We start from the raw sequence: 18,015 nt of genomic DNA on the forward strand, positions 1-18,015 counted from the left end.
AAAAAGCTCATGTATGTTTAATGCTATGCCTGTTGCCTTTTTTTGAAATGAAGCTATGAGTCACATTTCTCACGAGTGCTGCACATATATTTTACTGAGCCTCCTAATAGCGACGACACCAAGATACTTTAATAGCAAGACTGTGTATTAGGAAGATCTCAAGAGAATAAAGTTTAGGAAAATTGTCATTTAAAAAAATGGTAATCTCAATTACCTATGCATCAACTGGATAACTACGCCAGAGTATTTTTTTTGTCAATTTAAAAAAAACAACAACTGTTGATTATGTGTCATCAAGTTGTTTTCAACTCCTCGCAACCATAGATTTCCTCCATAACAATATATCCCTAACTAGTTATTTCGGGTCTCCCAATAGTGAACTCATTGCACTGTAACTGTGTCTATCCACCTTTTAAAATTAGACACCCTAAGTTTTCAATCATACCCAGAACTTAGAACAATATTTCTCAGCTACAGCAACTTTAAAATGTGTGGACTTCAACTCCCAGAATTCCGTATTCCATACATCTTAAGGTTACCAAGGATCAGAAAATTTGCTTAGAGTGAGATACATTTGTGGAAGAAACAATAGAAGCCTTGGCTGCTGTCCCAACAATTCAACCATACATTACCATATATAAAAATTGCTAAGGAATTCCATGTAGTCAGATTTTTTTTTTAAATCCCATTTATATCCCGCCCTTCTCCGAAGACTCAGGGTGGCTTACAATTTAAGCACAAACCAATGTGCTTAGCAAAGATAGAACAATAAGAGGCTTGACAAAGGAGAACTGAAAGTCAAGTAGAAAAACTCCAAAATTTGGGAGAGACTACAGAAAGCAAACCATAGTAAGTACCCTTAGGAGCACCATTACAATGTATTCTTAGGGTAATACACCAAGTTCAAGAATTCAGCAGCATGATTAAAAAGTAATGCCAAAAAACCAGTGAAAGAATGTTGGGTGTTAAAAGACAATGAACATCCTGTTTGAGAGAGAGACTTCTGAAAAAGAAATATAAGCATACAATACAGGTAGTCCTTGACTTACAACAGTTCATTTAGTGATCGTTTTCACACTTATGACCATCTCCATGGTCAAGTGATTTCATTTTGAGGCTTGACAACTGGTTCATATTTATGATGGCTGCAGTGTGCTGGGGTGTGCAACTTTGACAAGCAAAGTCAATGGGGAAGCCAGATTCACTTAACATCTGTGTTACTAACTTAACAACTGCAGTGGTTCACTTAACAAATGTGGCAAGAAAAGCCCTAAAATGGGGCAAAACTCACTTACCAAATTTCTCACTTAGCAACATAAATTTTGGGCTCAATTGTGGTCATAAGCCAAGGACTACCTATATATATCTATACTATACCTATTACACTATTCCCTTTAGGAAAGCAATGTTAGAAGAAAGAAACGGACTAAAAATTAATATGCCAAAGATATTAAGGCATGAGATAAAAAAGAATTCAGTCCAATCTGTTCCCATCACCATTCTTCTCCACTTTTCTAGCTTTACAAACTGTCCTTGTTTCTATTGGTGTCCTTACTCTGCCTCATTTTTTGTAATCCTGCTTTTATTAAAAAAATAATTCAAAGTGACAAACATACTTAATATTCCCTCCTCCTCTCATTTTCCCCATAACAACTCTGAGGTGAGTGGGGCTGGGAGAGAGCGCCTAGCCCAAGGTTACCCAGCTGGCTTTCATGCATAAGGCAGCACTTGAACCCATAGCCTCTGGCTAGGACATTGCTTTTTGTTCTTTAAATTTTCATCTGTCTTTGAGGATTTCATCCTCTCCATCAACCACAACTTTCTTTTTCTATTTCCCTTCCCTTCCACTCATTCTTTATCACATTTGTTTTGTGAGCCTATTTATTTATTTATTTTGCAGAGCACATCACCTTGCCATGTATCTTTCACATTAGTCATTACATTCTGTATTCAGTGAAGATTTATTGTTGGCCTTTTCTTGTTTTACATATTTCTTAAATAACAAATTCAGCATTCAATCTTTCTTTCTGAACATCCACAAATCACCTAACAGCATTCTATTTAGTTTTATGCTCATATACTGAGCTCTCTTTTCCATGTAACAGACGAAATGTATGCTGTTACTCTTAAGTCACTTTGCTCTTTTTATTATTGTATTATGTATAAATGTATTATGGCCACCCACCCCAGAAGACTCTGGTTTTTGTCAAACATTTATTCTTTGGTGGGTTTTTTATCACTTCAGTATACCAAAAGAGATTTTTTTAAAAAATTACAAAAAAGAAAAATAGGAATTATTAAACTTGACTGCATGGCAAAATATTGATATTTTTCTTATAAAGATCACAAGCAGCAAAAAACATGTCATCAGTTCACTATCTGAGGTAGCGCTTGTCTATCCAATTAAACTTCTCTGGATTCATTACAAACTCCTCACCAAGAATATCTTTCTTCAATATTCTTTCCATCTTTCCGACCATTTGAAGATTCACATTTACAAGACGCAGGTCTGTGCTCAACCAAAAGTACAGCATCATGCTGGCACTAGATGTCGCCCGAACGATATAAGACTAAAGAAAAAAGTTTCTCCACTAAACTTGGAAACTCCTATGCAAGACACAATAAATTAGGCACTTAACCTTAGAGCAAAATAATAATAATAATAATAATAATAATAATGATGATGATGATGATGATGATGATGATGATGATGATGATGATGAATGGAATGCACGATGCTTTGCAGAGCTGGTGGAAAAACTGATTAGACGGCTGTTTTATCCATCTACTTCGCTGACTTTACAATAGATGGGGACAATAATACTGTGGGGTATTTGGAGTTTTATTCCATCAGTTAGATCAGGGGTAGGCAACCTCGGCTCTTTTATGACTCATGGACTTCAACTCCCAGAATTCCTGAGCCAGCGTGGCTGGCTCAGGAATTCTGGGAGTTGAAGTCCATGAGTCATAAAAGAGCCGAGGTTGCCTACCCCTGAGTTAGACTGTCCCGACGGGGCAGCGGTTCTAGATCCAGCAAGAAATGCCTACGATCTGTCGATGCTTTGGATGGCAGGGGTTGGCAAGGATTAAGCGTTAATGTCTTTGATAAATGGGTGGCCTAATTCGGACAGCCGAGGCTTGGCTGGCGATGGGCGGCGGGGAGTCGGGTGAGCGGAGCAGGGGGAGAAAACGAGGGCGGGGCTCACTAACCCGAGAGCTATCGCAGGTGAGACACGGAAGTCGTCGCGTAGCAACCAGAGTGAAAACTACTGTTCCCGGGCCCTCCCCTGGCTTCGTCTCGTCCCGCCCGGTGAATGCTGGGATACGGTACAGGGGACTGTTGCTTGGCAACGGCTGGACTCTCTGGAGGGCGAAGTTTTCTGTAGCTTCTGGGCGGGAAAGGTAAGTTCCTCAGACAGGTGTCCCCTCTTATTTACTAAAAATGGGAAGAGGGAGGGAATTCTGCTGCTCCGACTATTGCAGCCTCGAAAGGATGCTATCCCGGGTTTTTTTCCCCCCAGCAACATCCCTTTTGGAAAAGGCATTTGACCCAGGTTTCCAAAAACTGCCTCGTCCAGGGGCAATCGAGGGTGCCAACTATTTCCCTTTCCCGTCCCATCATTAAAATTGTGTCCTTCTACCCAAAGGTAGCTTCTGCTTTCCTCCTCCTCTTCCTCCTCTTCCTCTCCATTTTTTTCTTCCCTTCTCTGAAACAGACACATAGAAGAGCAGGTTCAGTACACTTCAAATAGATGCATAGAGAACGGGACACGGGTTCAACTTCTCAACAGAATAAATAATACTTAATTATATTATTTGCCTGTGTGCAAATAGACAGATAAGTTTATGCTGCATCTTGATCCCTCCCAAAAATGAGATACTCGAACAGTATGATGTTTCTCAGATCCTAATGTGGTTACAGCAATAGGTATTTTCTTTTTATATTCTTATCCATTTGCCTTTTTCTTGGTTACATGTTAATGTTTGTAAGGCAGTTTGTTTATATTAAGACTTCAACACAGGTTGCATATTTTATTTTCAGGCCACTCACTATGTCAAAAAGAATCTTATTACCTTCTATCCCATCCCTGGAATCAACAGCTAGTAGAAGTAATCAGAGTTCAAGTGAAGAATCTTCTAATGGGAAAACTTCTCCTTCAATAAATGAATTAAGAAGTAGACTGACTAGCGTGGCTCCAAAACAGATGGTACCAAATCCTGAAGCTCTGAAATTTGAACATAATACAAAATCTCAAGAAAGAACTAGAAAGCGGCAGCAGCCCATAAAACTAGAACCTTTAGTAGGTTGATTTTGATTTTAAGACTATATTTTTTTACTTGGAAAAAGTTGTGGGGGGTTTTTCAGATATGTTGTCTTATATTTATAGAGAGAAAACAAATTAAGGCTATAATTTTATGTTATCAGTTTTGAAATGTGGATATAAAACAGGTTAACGTTAGATTGACAATTGCTTATCAGAAAAAGGTTTGGGGAAATACTGTTCTTCTGTTTGATTAAATTATATCAAACATTAGAGAGATCAGTCATGTCAAATTAATCCTAATCAAGGTAATTTCCTTACAACTAAAATTTCATGGATCTCTTAGTAGAAAAACCAAACTTCCTAAACTTGCAATCTACAATAGTTATCTTAAGAAAGACTAATTAATGCATTCTGTAACTCTGAAATTTTGACCCTTGTAAATAATTGTTACCCAATGAGATAAAACCAGCCTAATACATAGGGCAAGCCATAAAGTTCCTAAAACATATTAAAATCAGGGAACTAAAGACTTCTCATCACTATTATTAACACAGGATGGTTGGATGACTTTAGAAAATGCTATAAGTCACTTGCAGTGTGAATCTTTGCTTTAAGCGAATATGTCACCCATGCAAAACAAAAGCATGGTTTTTCAACTTATCAGACTCCTGCCTAGTGTTACATGCTGTCTTCCCTATCCACAGTTAAAGAACAATGACTGGGTCTATGCTTATCTAATTTAATTTTATTGTCTATTAATGTGTACAAAACCTTTTTGTGGATGAGTTATTCATTTTTTAAAAATTACTTTATTTCCAATTTAGCCTGCCTTAAAAACATATCAGCATCAAAAACAACCTGAATATATATACCAGAAAAACAGGGAAAAATTGTTAGCAGCTGGAGTATTAAAGCCTACAACTTCAGCAGAGAAAAGAAAATGGCCTGGTATGGTGGAGGCAATTTCATCTGAACTCCATGAAGAACTGAAAGAAAGACAGGTATTGTCTGCCCATTGTGCATGCATACTTTTATTTAAATATTTTAATCTTCCCTTCAAATCAAATACAGGTGGTCCTCGATTTACGACCACAATTGAGCCCAAAATTTCTGTTGATCAGCAAGACGTTTTACCACAGTTTTAAGTGAATTGTTGCAGTTGTTAAGTTAGTAACATGGTTGTTAAGTGAATCTGGCTTCAACATTGACTTTGCTTGTCAGAAGGTCGCAAAAGTTGATCATGTGACTCTGGACACTACAATCGTAAATAAGAGTCAATGGCCAAGTGTCTGAATTTTGATCACAAGACGCTGTAACGGACATAAGTGTGAAAAACGATCATGTCATTTTTTTCAGTACCGTTGTAACTTCAAACTGTCACTAAAAGAACTGTTGTAAGTTAAGGACTACCTGCATGTTCAAGGCACTTACAATTTATTACTTCAAACAAAAATAATTTTAAAGGCATTGCTTGCATGTTAGAGTTAATAAAATATCTGTATTGAAACTGCAGTCTTCACTTTTTCAGCATGCTTTAAAAACGTCATACTGTATTATCCCAAAATCAGGTCACTTTCCACTTATTTAAATTTGAAACAATACATAACAGAAGATTTCACTGCCCTATTGATGTAAGAGTTGTTCAGATGTGTGCATGGCCAGTTGTACTTTTTCCTTATTTGAAGCTGCTTTTAAACTTGCCATGAATGGTTCTCGCCTGCTGAAGGGGGTTCACTTTAAGACCGATGGCGGTCCTGTTTTTCTTATTTTTCCTCATCTTTGTACCACTGTTGTGTAGTATTAATCTAAAATGGCAATACAGTTTTTTCTTCTTCTGTTGCTACTTAACTTCTATGTAAACTCATAGTTAACATTTTCAAAATAAATGTTGAAAGTTTTTGAAGTTTACATACAAAAAAATAAAAAGGACGATACTGCCACGCTGCACTTCTGCTGTGGGAGCTGCACTAACTACTGATTTGTTTCTGAGTGTAATTCAAGGAACTTGTTGCTACCTACAAAACCCTACAGGTTTTATGGCCTAAATATCTTAAGGACCACCTTTCTTTAGTAGTTTCTGCTCATTCTACCCGAAGAACTAAGTAGTATCTGCTGACTGTCCTCATCTATCAGAAAGTATGTCAGGAGTGGGCTCTGCAATAAGCATTGTCTATATAGTAGCAGTTCTCTTCCCCTGGAATAGCTTGCCTTCTGAGGCAAAGATACCCGCCTCCCACCTTCTAGAGCCTTCTGGAGCTAGGTGAAAACATGGGTTTTCCAGAAGGTTTCAAGTTTTAATTGTACAAGCAGTGCCATATTCAATTTTAATGCCGCTTGGGGGGGGGGAAGCCTTAATAAGCCGGCATATACATAGAATGAAGGCTATTGCTAAGCACATTTGATTTGTGCTTAGATTGTAAGCCGCCCTGAGTCTTCGGAGAAGGGCGGGATATAAATGGGATTAAAATAAAAATAAATAAATAAATAAATAAATTCAATGTATTTGTTATTTAACATGAATTAAACTGTAGCATAATTGGATTACCATTTAATTACTATGGCAACTTGCCTTGCATTTGTATGTAAATTCTGTAAGCAATTTAGAGACTGTCTGGTTTCAGGTGGTAAACAAATGTTATGAGTAAACAGGCATTAAATAAATAAACCCCCGAGAATGCTGGCAGAGTGCTATTCTGTCATACTGTAAGCACTAAAGTAATGTGCAGGTATTGGGCCAGTTGAATTGTGAATGTGGAGTGTGGAGGGAGGCTTTGCCTCAGGAATCCAGGTTATCTGGCCCTCTCACATGATTGCAACAAAGAGCTCAGAAACACTGCAGCTTTCAGATAATAACATTTCTCATTAAATCTGAAATGGATACCTGAATATGGTTTCCTCAAAACACTTCCAAGCCATGCTTGCTTGAATGAAACATAATTTATTTTCCACAGTACAGAAGAAAGTGGAACTTCTTGCTAATTTAACTTAGGAAGGGAAAGCTTCCATCCTTTTATAAGCCATTCTGAAGGAAGAACGTTTCTTGCTAGACCAATATTCATTGCTGTGCTAGTATATATATATTGATAAACCATGATATTGTTTTAAAAAATATTAGGGAAGCAGTTGTAAATGTTATTATTATGCAGTAAATCTGTGATTTTATACTCCTAAGAATCTACAAGATGATGCTGGGTTTTCAAAAAACCCAGGAAATCAATAGAACCTTTTTTTTTAAAAAAAAGTGGAGTTATATATAAGTTACTTTCCTTTATTATTGCAGTTGCTGAGTGCAATGGTACGAATTCCAACTCCTCCTAAGCAACCGCGTAGTGTATTAAAGACAAGTGTTTGCAAACCGAGTTCGGCTCCACCTTTACGTACATTTAGTGATCCAGAAGAAGTAATTAAAGCTAATATTACAGAGCCTCTACAGATTATAAGAATAATATGTGAAAACAAAAACCTAGGATTTCTGTACTTGACTCCTGCAGTGCCTAAATCATCAATTGAGTATGACTCATATAACCTAAAGTGAGTTACCTTTAAATGTTGAAGCAGTTGTATGTTAAAAAAATAATAATTTTATGTTTAACATGAATTCCAGATTTACCACTTATAATACCAATCTCCTATTCTACTGGTAGTTAATATACATACTCATAGAAATAATATAGTTATATCTAATTTCTATATTTTTCTTATATGTATATGTTTTGACATAGATATGGTGCTAAAATTTGAAAGCTTGTGTCTTTTTCCTTCGAAAGGGGAAAGTTAAATGAAATTATCAATTAAGAAACAATGTTAATTTTTGATTAAAAATGTAGTTATGTATACAACTCAAAAGATATAGGCTATGTACATGAATGTATATGGGATTTTTTTCAAACAGTTGTGGCAACATAAAAAGACAGTATGCCAAATGTATGTTTTACAATATAGTGTTGTCAGGTAATTTATATACCAACTACCAGCATAGATTGACAATTATTGTATACCCAGTAATCATGTATTCAGGCAACTTAATTACTGTGGTAAATTAGCAGTCTATTGCTGTAAGAGATGGGGAGAAAATCTGTCATTTCATTAGAACAATGCAGAGATCATGTAATATGCTTTGTAGGCATGAACTGGAATGTTCACTCATTGCAGAGCATGACCCAATATTCAGATTCAGAACAAGATTTGCTAAGATCAAAATATACTGTCCCCTAATCTAGCAAGGAGAGAACACACATTGCTGTTTTTAGCAAAGTGGGACAACACTTTGATGCAGGATAGAGCTTTATGCAAATATGAAGTATGCTAAATTGTACAAAAATTGAGCAGGGACATTTGAGTACTAATGCATTTAGAAACCCTGATTTATGCCTTTCATGTGAACAACTAAAGTTTGGGTGGGTGGGAAATACATCTGCTGTAGCACTATCATTTGCATTGATGCTGAAACCAGCGCCATTCTGAATCACTCCACTCCATCCTGGATAAATAAAAATTAGCTTCATGCCATTGCAGTTTGTTATAGATTTTATCTAAATCTGGTGGATTAAGGCTGCATCTAATAATTAAAGAAACAATGCAACATGTTCTGTTATCCAGGATGTGTCAGAAAAGGTCCTGCCATGATTTTAAAAAAAAAGTTATATTGATTGCCACCATTCCTCCTTGAAAATTAATAAATTGGTAGCAAAACCCATAATATGGAATGGCAATTTGAATACATAAGAACACTGAAAATAACAAGTATTATTCTATCAGGTTCTATATCCTACAGGTACAGAATAGGCATACGTACATAGTCCATCATTGCTTATACAGGTCTTGGCAATTAATTTATCCTATTAAGCAATATGTTTTTATTTATTTTTAGAATTGTAAGCTATGACTGCATTAACAAAAATGACTACTACACTATTAGTCCACAAGCAGTTATTCATACATGTAATGGAGAAGTTGAATACCTGGAACTTGAACGCTGGGAGCAAGAATATGTCTATCATAGGGCACTTATCAAAATTACTATATTTGCTATATTCCGCAAATGGAAGTCGTTTAATGTATGGAGGAAGAACGTCCGCTGCAAAAAGATCAATTCATGTCGCCGAGCTTTACAGAAGAATTTATTTATCGTTAATGCTGTATGTATTGTGTTTTTATTACTGAAATAATGCATGTGAAGGACATTGGACAATCTAAAAGCATTGCCTTGTTTTGAAGACGTCACTCTTTAATATCAAAATGATTTACAGTGTACTGCAGTTTCCCAGTGTGAAATATATTGATATTAACATAGCTGTAGCTCCACAGCTCTGAATTAGTGCTGCTAGAGTTTAGTTAGTACGGAAAGTCAATAAAGCTCATAATCTAAAAAGTTCACAGAGATTTTTATTTCTGGAAGAGAGCCAATTTTACCCTCTCATCACAGAAAGAAATATTTTACAAACGGAAAAACAATGGAACTATCAGAAATGCCTGTTAATACAAAGGGGAAGTTTTTCCCTTATTCTCTTCTCTCCCAATAATTCCTTCCATCTGCTTCTGTGCTCTTCAGAAAGGTCTACCTGTGCACACGGAGCAGTTTTAAAGGGAACTGGGATGCTATGATGAAACACACACACAATACTTCTTCCTCCTCTTATTTTTCCCACATCACCCCTGTGAGGTGAGTTGGACTGAGAGAGAGAGAGAGAGAGAGACTGGCCTAAAGTCACCCAGCCGGCTTTCGTGCCCAAGTTTCCTGGTTTCTAGCCTAGTGCCTTAACTATTAGACCAAAACTGGCTGATGATGATATCTAGTTTTTCTATCTGGAGAATATTTTTAATTACTGGAAAATACAGCCTCTCCTTCCTTTCCTTAGTGAATATAGTATGCGGAGCATCTTTTTCTTGGATGGAATTTGAAAATCTATTATTTTGAAAAAAAATTGGAAAGCTGTTTTTTTTCCATTTGCTTTTAAAAAAGCAACAACAAAATATGGGTTCTTGCTGACATTATATATTTGATAATGCATGACTTTGCATGACTTTGACTCTGTGTAGTCAAGACAATGATTTTAATATATGGGAGCTCAGTGAGAGACACTAATATCCAGAAGCCATCAACTATGCACATCTAGAAGTCACTTTGGACAACTTCTCTGTTAATATGCCAAGACCCCTTTAGTCCATCATGATATGGAGGGGGGGGGAAATGAGAGACACAGAGAAAAGTAGAAAGAACAGATGTGAGAACAGATGTGATTTACAACTTATCTCGAGTATAGTGTAAATATGAAAGCCAATCAATTTGCTTTTGTTGTACTATTCAGAAAACGTACAGAGTACTTTCTAATAGTTCTTTCTGTCTTATTCATTTGTTCTGTTTTGCAGTGTTTGAGACCAGCAATTCTAAACATCCAAGAAATGTGTTATCGAGTTGGTGACATGGTGCTTTGTCAAGTTGAAAAGGGCTATATATATACATTGATAGAATTTAAAGGTACTCAGTTCTGTCAGCTGAAAGATGTGAGTGTTATGTTTCAGTTGTTCAAGATTTTATATCAATAATATTAGCTGAAATTTAATAACTATTTACATGTAATTACATTGAAATTTTAGGTGGCATCTCGTTTGTCAGAATTCAGAGAACTCGCCAAAGAAGTAGTTAGAGGTGCATGTCGAACTGCATTGCTTGAAGCTGGTTTCACTCCTGATGATTATTTTTATAGTGTTGAGAGTACAGGTACAAAACTGCCATATTAACAATAAATAATAACGCTTATATCTTTATTCTAAGTACTTCATTAGAGTGTGTGTATTTCTTTTATTTCAGATAAGTGGGGTTAGAAAGTTCATTAAATTTTCAAATAATCGTACTTTTCTGCAACATTTGAACTTTGGGAATTTCAGTTTTTAGTGGTTAAGGTATCAGGCTAGAAACTGGGAGATTGTGAATTCTAGTTCAACCTTGGGCACAAAACCAGCTGGATGACTTTGGGCTAGACACTTTCGCTCAGCCCTAGGAAGGAGACAATGGCAAACCACTCCTGAAAAACCTTGCCAAAAAATCACAGAGAAGCGGATCTAATTGAGTAGAAAAAATAAAATAAAAATAAGGGAGAATCAGAATATGAATTTATGTGCTATGAGAAGAAAGGGTGGGTTACCCAACATTCCAATCTCAATATGCAACAGGGAGAAGATAGTGTGAATTTGTGTGTGTGTGTGGGTTAGATACAGCCTGACGCAATCCACACTTTGCTTTGTATTAGTCCCAATCATTTGAGTGGCCTTTGCCAAATCTCACAGGGACCAGTATAACCCTCCCATTCTAAGTCAAACAAATCTTAGAACAGGAAATAAAGATTTTTTTTAATTGGAGCTTTAACTATTTATGGATAGATTGTTTCTTTAACTGTAGGTGTACTGTTTAGCTTTCTGCCGGGAATAATTAAAGCAATTTGCACATGTATTTTTTCCTCAGAACAGATAACAACGGCAACAAGAAAAGAAGCTCTGGTAGGAACCATTGTTGCTCGTGTTGAGAAAGACTTCTATGTCGAACAACCTGAAAGAATGACATACACAGAACAGGCCAATAAGAGGGCTCAGTGTGGAAGGCTAACATGGTTAGTAATAGCATTTCTGTGGGTGTCTTATCATAATACCTTTCCTACAGTTTAGAACAGGTTGGTGTAAAATAGCAAAAGTACTTCTTGCAAAAAAGTGTGCTAATTTAGGTTAGCTTCACTTATCTTGTGAAAACAGAAACTAACATGCTATGCGACCTGAGTCATAGGCATCAAATCAGAGGTCTTAAATCCTATTTTGTAAATGTTTCTTTCAGTAGTCCTTCCATCAAAAACCAAGCTGATCCTTGATAATAATGGTGAAAATATAAATGTTTTTAAATTTATTTAAAACTGCATATATTATACCTTGGTGTTATTTATGTTTCTTGGCAATATAAAAGAATAATCAATATATTGGCCAGTATGAAACAGAAATCAATATCTTGGAACATTTTTAATAGTAGTTAAAGCAATGTTAAATTATTACTTTAACTTAGACAATATTTATTGCTTGCTATCCTTGGCCCTTTGTTTGAATTTTGTTGCTGTTTTTTGTTTGTTGAAATTATATAGTGTAATCTTGTTTTACTGAATAGGTGGTACCTGGCTCAATAGTAATAAGTCCTAGTGGATAATCACTTAAATATGAGCCAGCAGTGTGCTGCTACCACCAAAAAAAGCCAACACAGTCCTAGGCTGCATTAACAAAGAGATAGAATCAAGATCACGTGAAGTTTTAGTACCACTTTATAATGCCTTGGTACAACCACACTTGGAATATTGCATCCAGTTTTGGTTGCCACAATAAACAAAGATGTTGAGACTCTAGAAAGAGTGTAGAGAAGAGCAGCAATGATGATTAGGGGACTGGAGGCTAAAACATGAAGAACAATTATAGGAATTGGGTATGTCTAGTTCAGGGGTCGGCAACCCGAAAAAGGAAAAGAGCTACTGGAAACCGGTTCCATCACACATAAAAAAAGTGGGAGCCGCGTGCGTGCGTCCATGCACGTGCATGCGCAAAAAACGTTTCTTGCGCAGATGCGCGCAGTTGCCTTTTTTTATGTGTGATGGAACCGGTTCCCGGTTGCGCGATGGCGACGGCCTGTCTGCAAAGCTGCCGCTTTCGGCAGCCTGCAAACGTGCCGCGGCAGCTTTCGCAAGAAGCGGGGCCGCTACCCATTCCGAGAGGTGCGCGCGCACCTCCCCAAACCTCCCCAAACGTCAGCAGGTCTCCGTACCTCTGCGCGAACGGGCAGCAGCCCCGCTTCTGCCGTGGCCCGTTCGCGCAGAGGTACAGAGACCTGCCGACGTTTGGGGAGGTTTGGGGAGGTGCGCGCGCACCTCTCGGAATGGGTAGGTAGCGGCCCCGCTTCTTGCGAAAGCTGCCGCAGCCCGTCTGCAAAGCTGCCGCTTTCGGCAGCTTTGCAGACGGGCCGCTTTCGCAAGAAGCGGGGCCGCTGCCTGTTCGTGCGGAGGTACAGAGCCTCCCGAAGTTTGGGGAGGTTTGGGGAGGTACGCGCACACCTCCCCAAACCTCCCCAAACGTCTGCAGGTCTCCGGACGGCGGCGGCTTGGGAGAGGTTCGCGCGCACTCTTCAAACCGCCGCCATCCCGTTTGCACAGCTGCCGTGTTCGTCAATGTTTGACGAACGCGGCAGGTCTCCGGACGGGATGGCGGCAGTTTGGCGAGTGCGCACGCACTCTCCAAACCGCCGCCATCCTGTTTGCACAGCTGCCGTGTTCGTCAATGTTTGACGAATGCGGCAGGTCTCCGGACGGGACGGCGGCGGCTTGGAGAGGTGCGCGCGCACCTCCGCCCTTCGGAAAGGTGCACGTGCACCTCTCGGAATGGGCGGTGCCACTCTCCATTTGTAGAGGTGCACGCGCACCACTGCCCATTTGAAGAGGTGCGTGCGCACCGGGCGGCTGGGAGCCGCAGGAGACGGCTCAAAGAGCCGCATGTGGCTCCGGAGCCGCGGGTTGCCGACCCGTGGTCTAGTTTAATGAAAAGAAGAACCAGGTTGACATGATAGAAGTGTTCCAATATGAAGAGGGAGCCAAGCTATTCTCCAAAGCGCCCGAAGGCAGAACAAGAAGTAACGAATGGAAACTAGTCAAGGAGAGAAACAACCTAGAACTAAGGAGAAACTTCCTGACAGTTAGAACAACTAACCAGTGGAACAACCTGCCTCCAGAAGTGGTGAATGCTCCAACACTGGAAGTTTTTAAGAAGAGACTGGACAGCCATTTGCCTGAAATGGTATAGGGTTTCCCACCTTAGCAGGGGGTTGGACTAGATGACCTCCAAGGTCCCTTCCAACTCTCTTATTCTATTATTTTCAAAGCTATTTGAATAGATGGTCCTATTCCATGAGGAGACATGGAGAATGTCCCCTCTGTCAGGTCAGAAGGGGTGGCAAAAACCATAGGAGACAGGCATCTATAAGTAACCTGATGACTAGATTGAAAAATGGAGTCTGCGGGAAGACTATTATTATAGGCTATAATTGTAGAATTTTGCAAGCTGGATTGTGCTTGTCCTCCTTCTTATATCCCAGTAGATCAGGGAAGTACATGGCTGTGTCTCTTCTGAATGCTATCTTGTATTATAGAAATAGCACTTAGACTTATGTACTGCTTCATAGTGCTTTACAGCCCTCTCTAAGTGGTTTACAGAGCCAAGATATTGCTTCCAACAATCTGAGTCCCCATTATACCGACTTTGGAAGGATGAAAGGCTGAGTCAACCTTGAACCAATGAGAATCGAACTACTGGCAGTTGGCAGAGTTAGCCTGCAATACTGCATTGTAACCATTGCGCCATCATGCTATTCCAAGATCTAAGGAATATTTCAGCCCTCTTTGCGTGTAATCACAAACTGCACATTAAAATTGCCCGGAGGAGTGTTACATCATACTCTTAAGCAAATGAATTTGCCTTGTTGTGTGAGTCTAATATATAGGGAAATCATTCTTGCTTAAATTTAATCTCAAATTTATACTGTTGCTGTATACTGTTAATTTTGCCATTGCTGTTATTCTTCAGGTTTAGTTTCCAAGTTTGATATTGTCAGGATAGTATTTCTTTCTCAGTGTTGGGTCCAGCTAGCATATTCTTAATAATTTTTTGCACACATACACACACACACACAAACGTCTCATTAAAGCTAAGACTATGCTAAGACAGCAGTCTGTATTGCATTGTTAATCTGTTTGTTTCTTCCCAGCTTTATTCGTCTTGCTGATTATCTTATAGTAAATACTATGCACATCTTGGCAGTTAAATCTGTTGCTGCTCTTTTGTGTTACCTTACTGACAAGTTGAAGAAGACACCACTTGCAGAAATTATCCAAACATGGAATACAGATGTAGTAGCACCTGAAGTTGTGGAAAAGAAGGTAATATTGACCAAAGTGAGATGTTCAAACTGTTGTTCAAGAATTTAAGAAAACTTACTGTTTAAGGGAGAAATCATTGTTTTCTATTGATCAATTATCAAACATTTTGTTTTGATCTAATACATTGTTCCTGACTTCTGTGAAAATGTGTTTCTTGAATCCATTTTATCAATGGAAATTGATGAAACTTACCTATACAGTATATTTTATAATTGGAAAATAATTGAAAGAGTTCTGTGTAAAGGCTTATAACATAAGAAATGGTATGTTAGTGCTGAATAATATCCGGAAAAGTCTCTGCAAATCCTAACTAATAATTAAAAAATATTCACTTTGAGAAAATGGATAGGTCTGATTAAAAATACCAATTTTAGACAAAAATGTGATAACATTATTTTAAGAAATGAGTATCAATATTAATGATTTTTGTAAAAGAATGCAATTTAAAAATAATGAATACAATATGACAAGAGAAAGGAGGACAAAAACAGGTGAATTTCCTGATAATCAGAATGATCTGATTTAAAGGTAAAAATTAAACATTAACCTTCAAACCCCACAAAATGTGTAATTAAATAAAATCCTTAAAACAAAAAGCAACGTGGTCAAAGAAAAGAAAGACTTTCAACAACATTCCTAACTCAAGCATGCAGTCGCACTGGGCCAATGAACATTTTCTGGCTTAAGTGCCTATCCAGGGGTAGGCAACCTTGGCTCTTTTATGACTCGTGGACTTCAACTCCCAGAATTCCTGAGTCAGCATGTGCTGACTCAGGAATTCTGGGAGTTGAAGTCCACGAGTCATAAAAGAACCAAGGTTGCCTACCCCTGGCCTATTCTATCTGAGCCATTGCTTCGAAATTATGCATGTTCTAACAAACAGGGAACTTTTTAGGTTGGAGGACTTTAGAGTTTCAGTCCATTGTCTAATTTTAAAAAAGACTTAATTCTGTTTTTCTTTTTTTTTTACTCAAGGGAACTGCTTCAGTGATTGTAGAGGAAGAGGAGGCATCCATTCCAATGTTTCTTGTAGAGCTGATTTTAGAGATCCATGCATTGCTGTTTGAACCAACTGTGGAAGAGTTCCAGGTTAAAGTTCATTTAGTTTTTAAAAAGGTTTCCATTTAAAAAAAAGTAATCATGGCGCACAGAGTACTTGAAAAAGCAGTTTTTATAATTATGAGTCAGTTCTAATTCTTGACTGGTATAGGTTTAGGCTGGAAAGTACCGTATATACTTGAGTATAAGCCGACTCGAGTATAAGCCGAGACCCCCAATTTCACCCCCCAAAACTGGAAAAAGTTATTGACTCGAGTATAAGCCGATCCGCCGTTCTGCAAGCCTCTGCCGCCAGCAGAGGCTCGATCCGCCATTTTGCAAGCCTGAATACAGGCTCGTCGGCAGGTCTCCGTTCCTCCTGCCGACCTTTGGGGAGGTTTGGGCGCCTCCCCAAACCTCCCCAAACCTCGGCAGGTCTCCGTTCCTCCTGCCGACCTTTGGGGAGGTTTGGGCGCCTCCCCAAACCTCCCCAAACCTCGGCAGGTCTCCGTTCCTCCGCGCAGACCTGCCGACCTTTGGGGAGGTTTGGGCGCCTCCCCAAACCTCGGCAGGTCTCCGTTCCTCCTGCCGACCTTTGGGGAGGTTTGGGCGCCTCCCCAAACCTCCCCAAACCTCGGCAGGTCTCCGTTCCTGTTTGGGGAGGTTTGGGCGCCTCCCCAAACCTCCCCAAACCTCGGCAGGTCTCCGTTCCTCCGCGCAGACCTGCCGACCTTTGGGGAGGTTTGGGCGCCTCCCCAAACGTCCCCAAACCTCGGCAGGTCTCCGTTCCTGTTTGGGGAGGTTTGGGCGCCTCCCCAAACGTCCCCAAACCTCGGCAGGTCTCCGTTCCTCCGCGCAGACCTGCCGACCTTTGGGGAGGTTTGGGCGCCTCCCCAAACGTCCCCAAACCTCGGCAGGTCTCCGTTCCTGTTTGGGGAGGTTTGGGCGCCTCCCCAAACGTCCCCAAAAATCGGCAGGTCTCCGTTCCTCCGCGCAGACCTGCCGACCTTTGGGGAGGTTTGGGCGCCTCCCCAAACCTCCCCAAACCTCGGCAGGTCTCCGTTCCTGTTTGGGGAGGTTTGGGCGCCTCCCCAAACCTCCCCAAACCTCGGCAGGTCTCCGTTCCTCCGCGCAGACCTGCCGAGGTTTGGGGAGGTTTGGGGAGGCGCCCAAACCTCCCCAAAGGTCGGCAGGAAGAACGGAGACCTGCCGAGGTTTGGGGAGGTTTGGGGAGGCGCCCAAACCTCCCCAAACGTCGGCAGGTCTCCGCGGAGGAACGGAGACCTGCCGAGGTTTGGGGAGGTGTGGGGAGGCGCCCAAACCTCCCCAAATAGGAACGGAGACCTGCCGAGGTTTGGGGACGTTTGGGGAGGCGCCCAAACCTCCCCAAAGGTCGGCAGGTCTGCGCGGAGGAACGGAGACCTGCCGAGGTTTGGGGACGTTTGGGGAGGCGCCCAAACCTCCCCAAACAGGAACGGAGACCTGCCGAGGTTTGGGGACGTTTGGGGAGGCGCCCAAACCTCCCCAAAGGTCGGCAGGTCTGCGCGGAGGAACGGAGACCTGCCGAGGTTTGGGGAGGTTTGGGGAGGCGCCCAAACCTCCCCAAACAGGAACGGAGACCTGCCGAGGTTTGGGGAGGCGCCCAAACCTCCCCAAAGGTCGGCAGGTCTGCGCGGAGGAACGGAGACCTGCCGAGGTTTGGGGAGGTTTGGGGAGGCGCCCAAAGCTCCCCAAACAGGAACGGAGACCTGCCGAGGTTT

At 40.3% G+C, this 18,015-nt stretch overlaps 1 protein-coding gene across 1 annotated transcript in view; it reads left to right on the forward strand.

The window, feature by feature from the left end:
* Positions 1-4,052: 4,052 nt before the first annotated feature.
* Positions 4,053-18,015, forward strand: part of DNAH6 (dynein axonemal heavy chain 6) — a gene marked incomplete at its 5' end in the record, with an annotated part of 188,976 nt that continues 175,013 nt past the window's right edge. Inside the window, 9 exons of the mRNA XM_083353480.1 lie at positions 4,053-4,301; positions 5,090-5,266; positions 7,552-7,796; positions 9,136-9,403; positions 10,635-10,769; positions 10,863-10,986; positions 11,728-11,872; positions 15,046-15,217; positions 16,193-16,306. Coding sequence (XP_083209606.1) covers positions 4,053-4,301; positions 5,090-5,266; positions 7,552-7,796; positions 9,136-9,403; positions 10,635-10,769; positions 10,863-10,986; positions 11,728-11,872; positions 15,046-15,217; positions 16,193-16,306 — 1,629 coding nt within the window. The remainder of the gene's footprint in view (positions 4,302-5,089; positions 5,267-7,551; positions 7,797-9,135; positions 9,404-10,634; positions 10,770-10,862; positions 10,987-11,727; positions 11,873-15,045; positions 15,218-16,192; positions 16,307-18,015) is intronic.

Source organism: Vipera ursinii (assembly GCF_947247035.1).
Source record: "Vipera ursinii genome assembly, chromosome: 2".
Lineage (NCBI taxonomy): Eukaryota > Metazoa > Chordata > Lepidosauria > Squamata > Viperidae > Vipera > Vipera ursinii.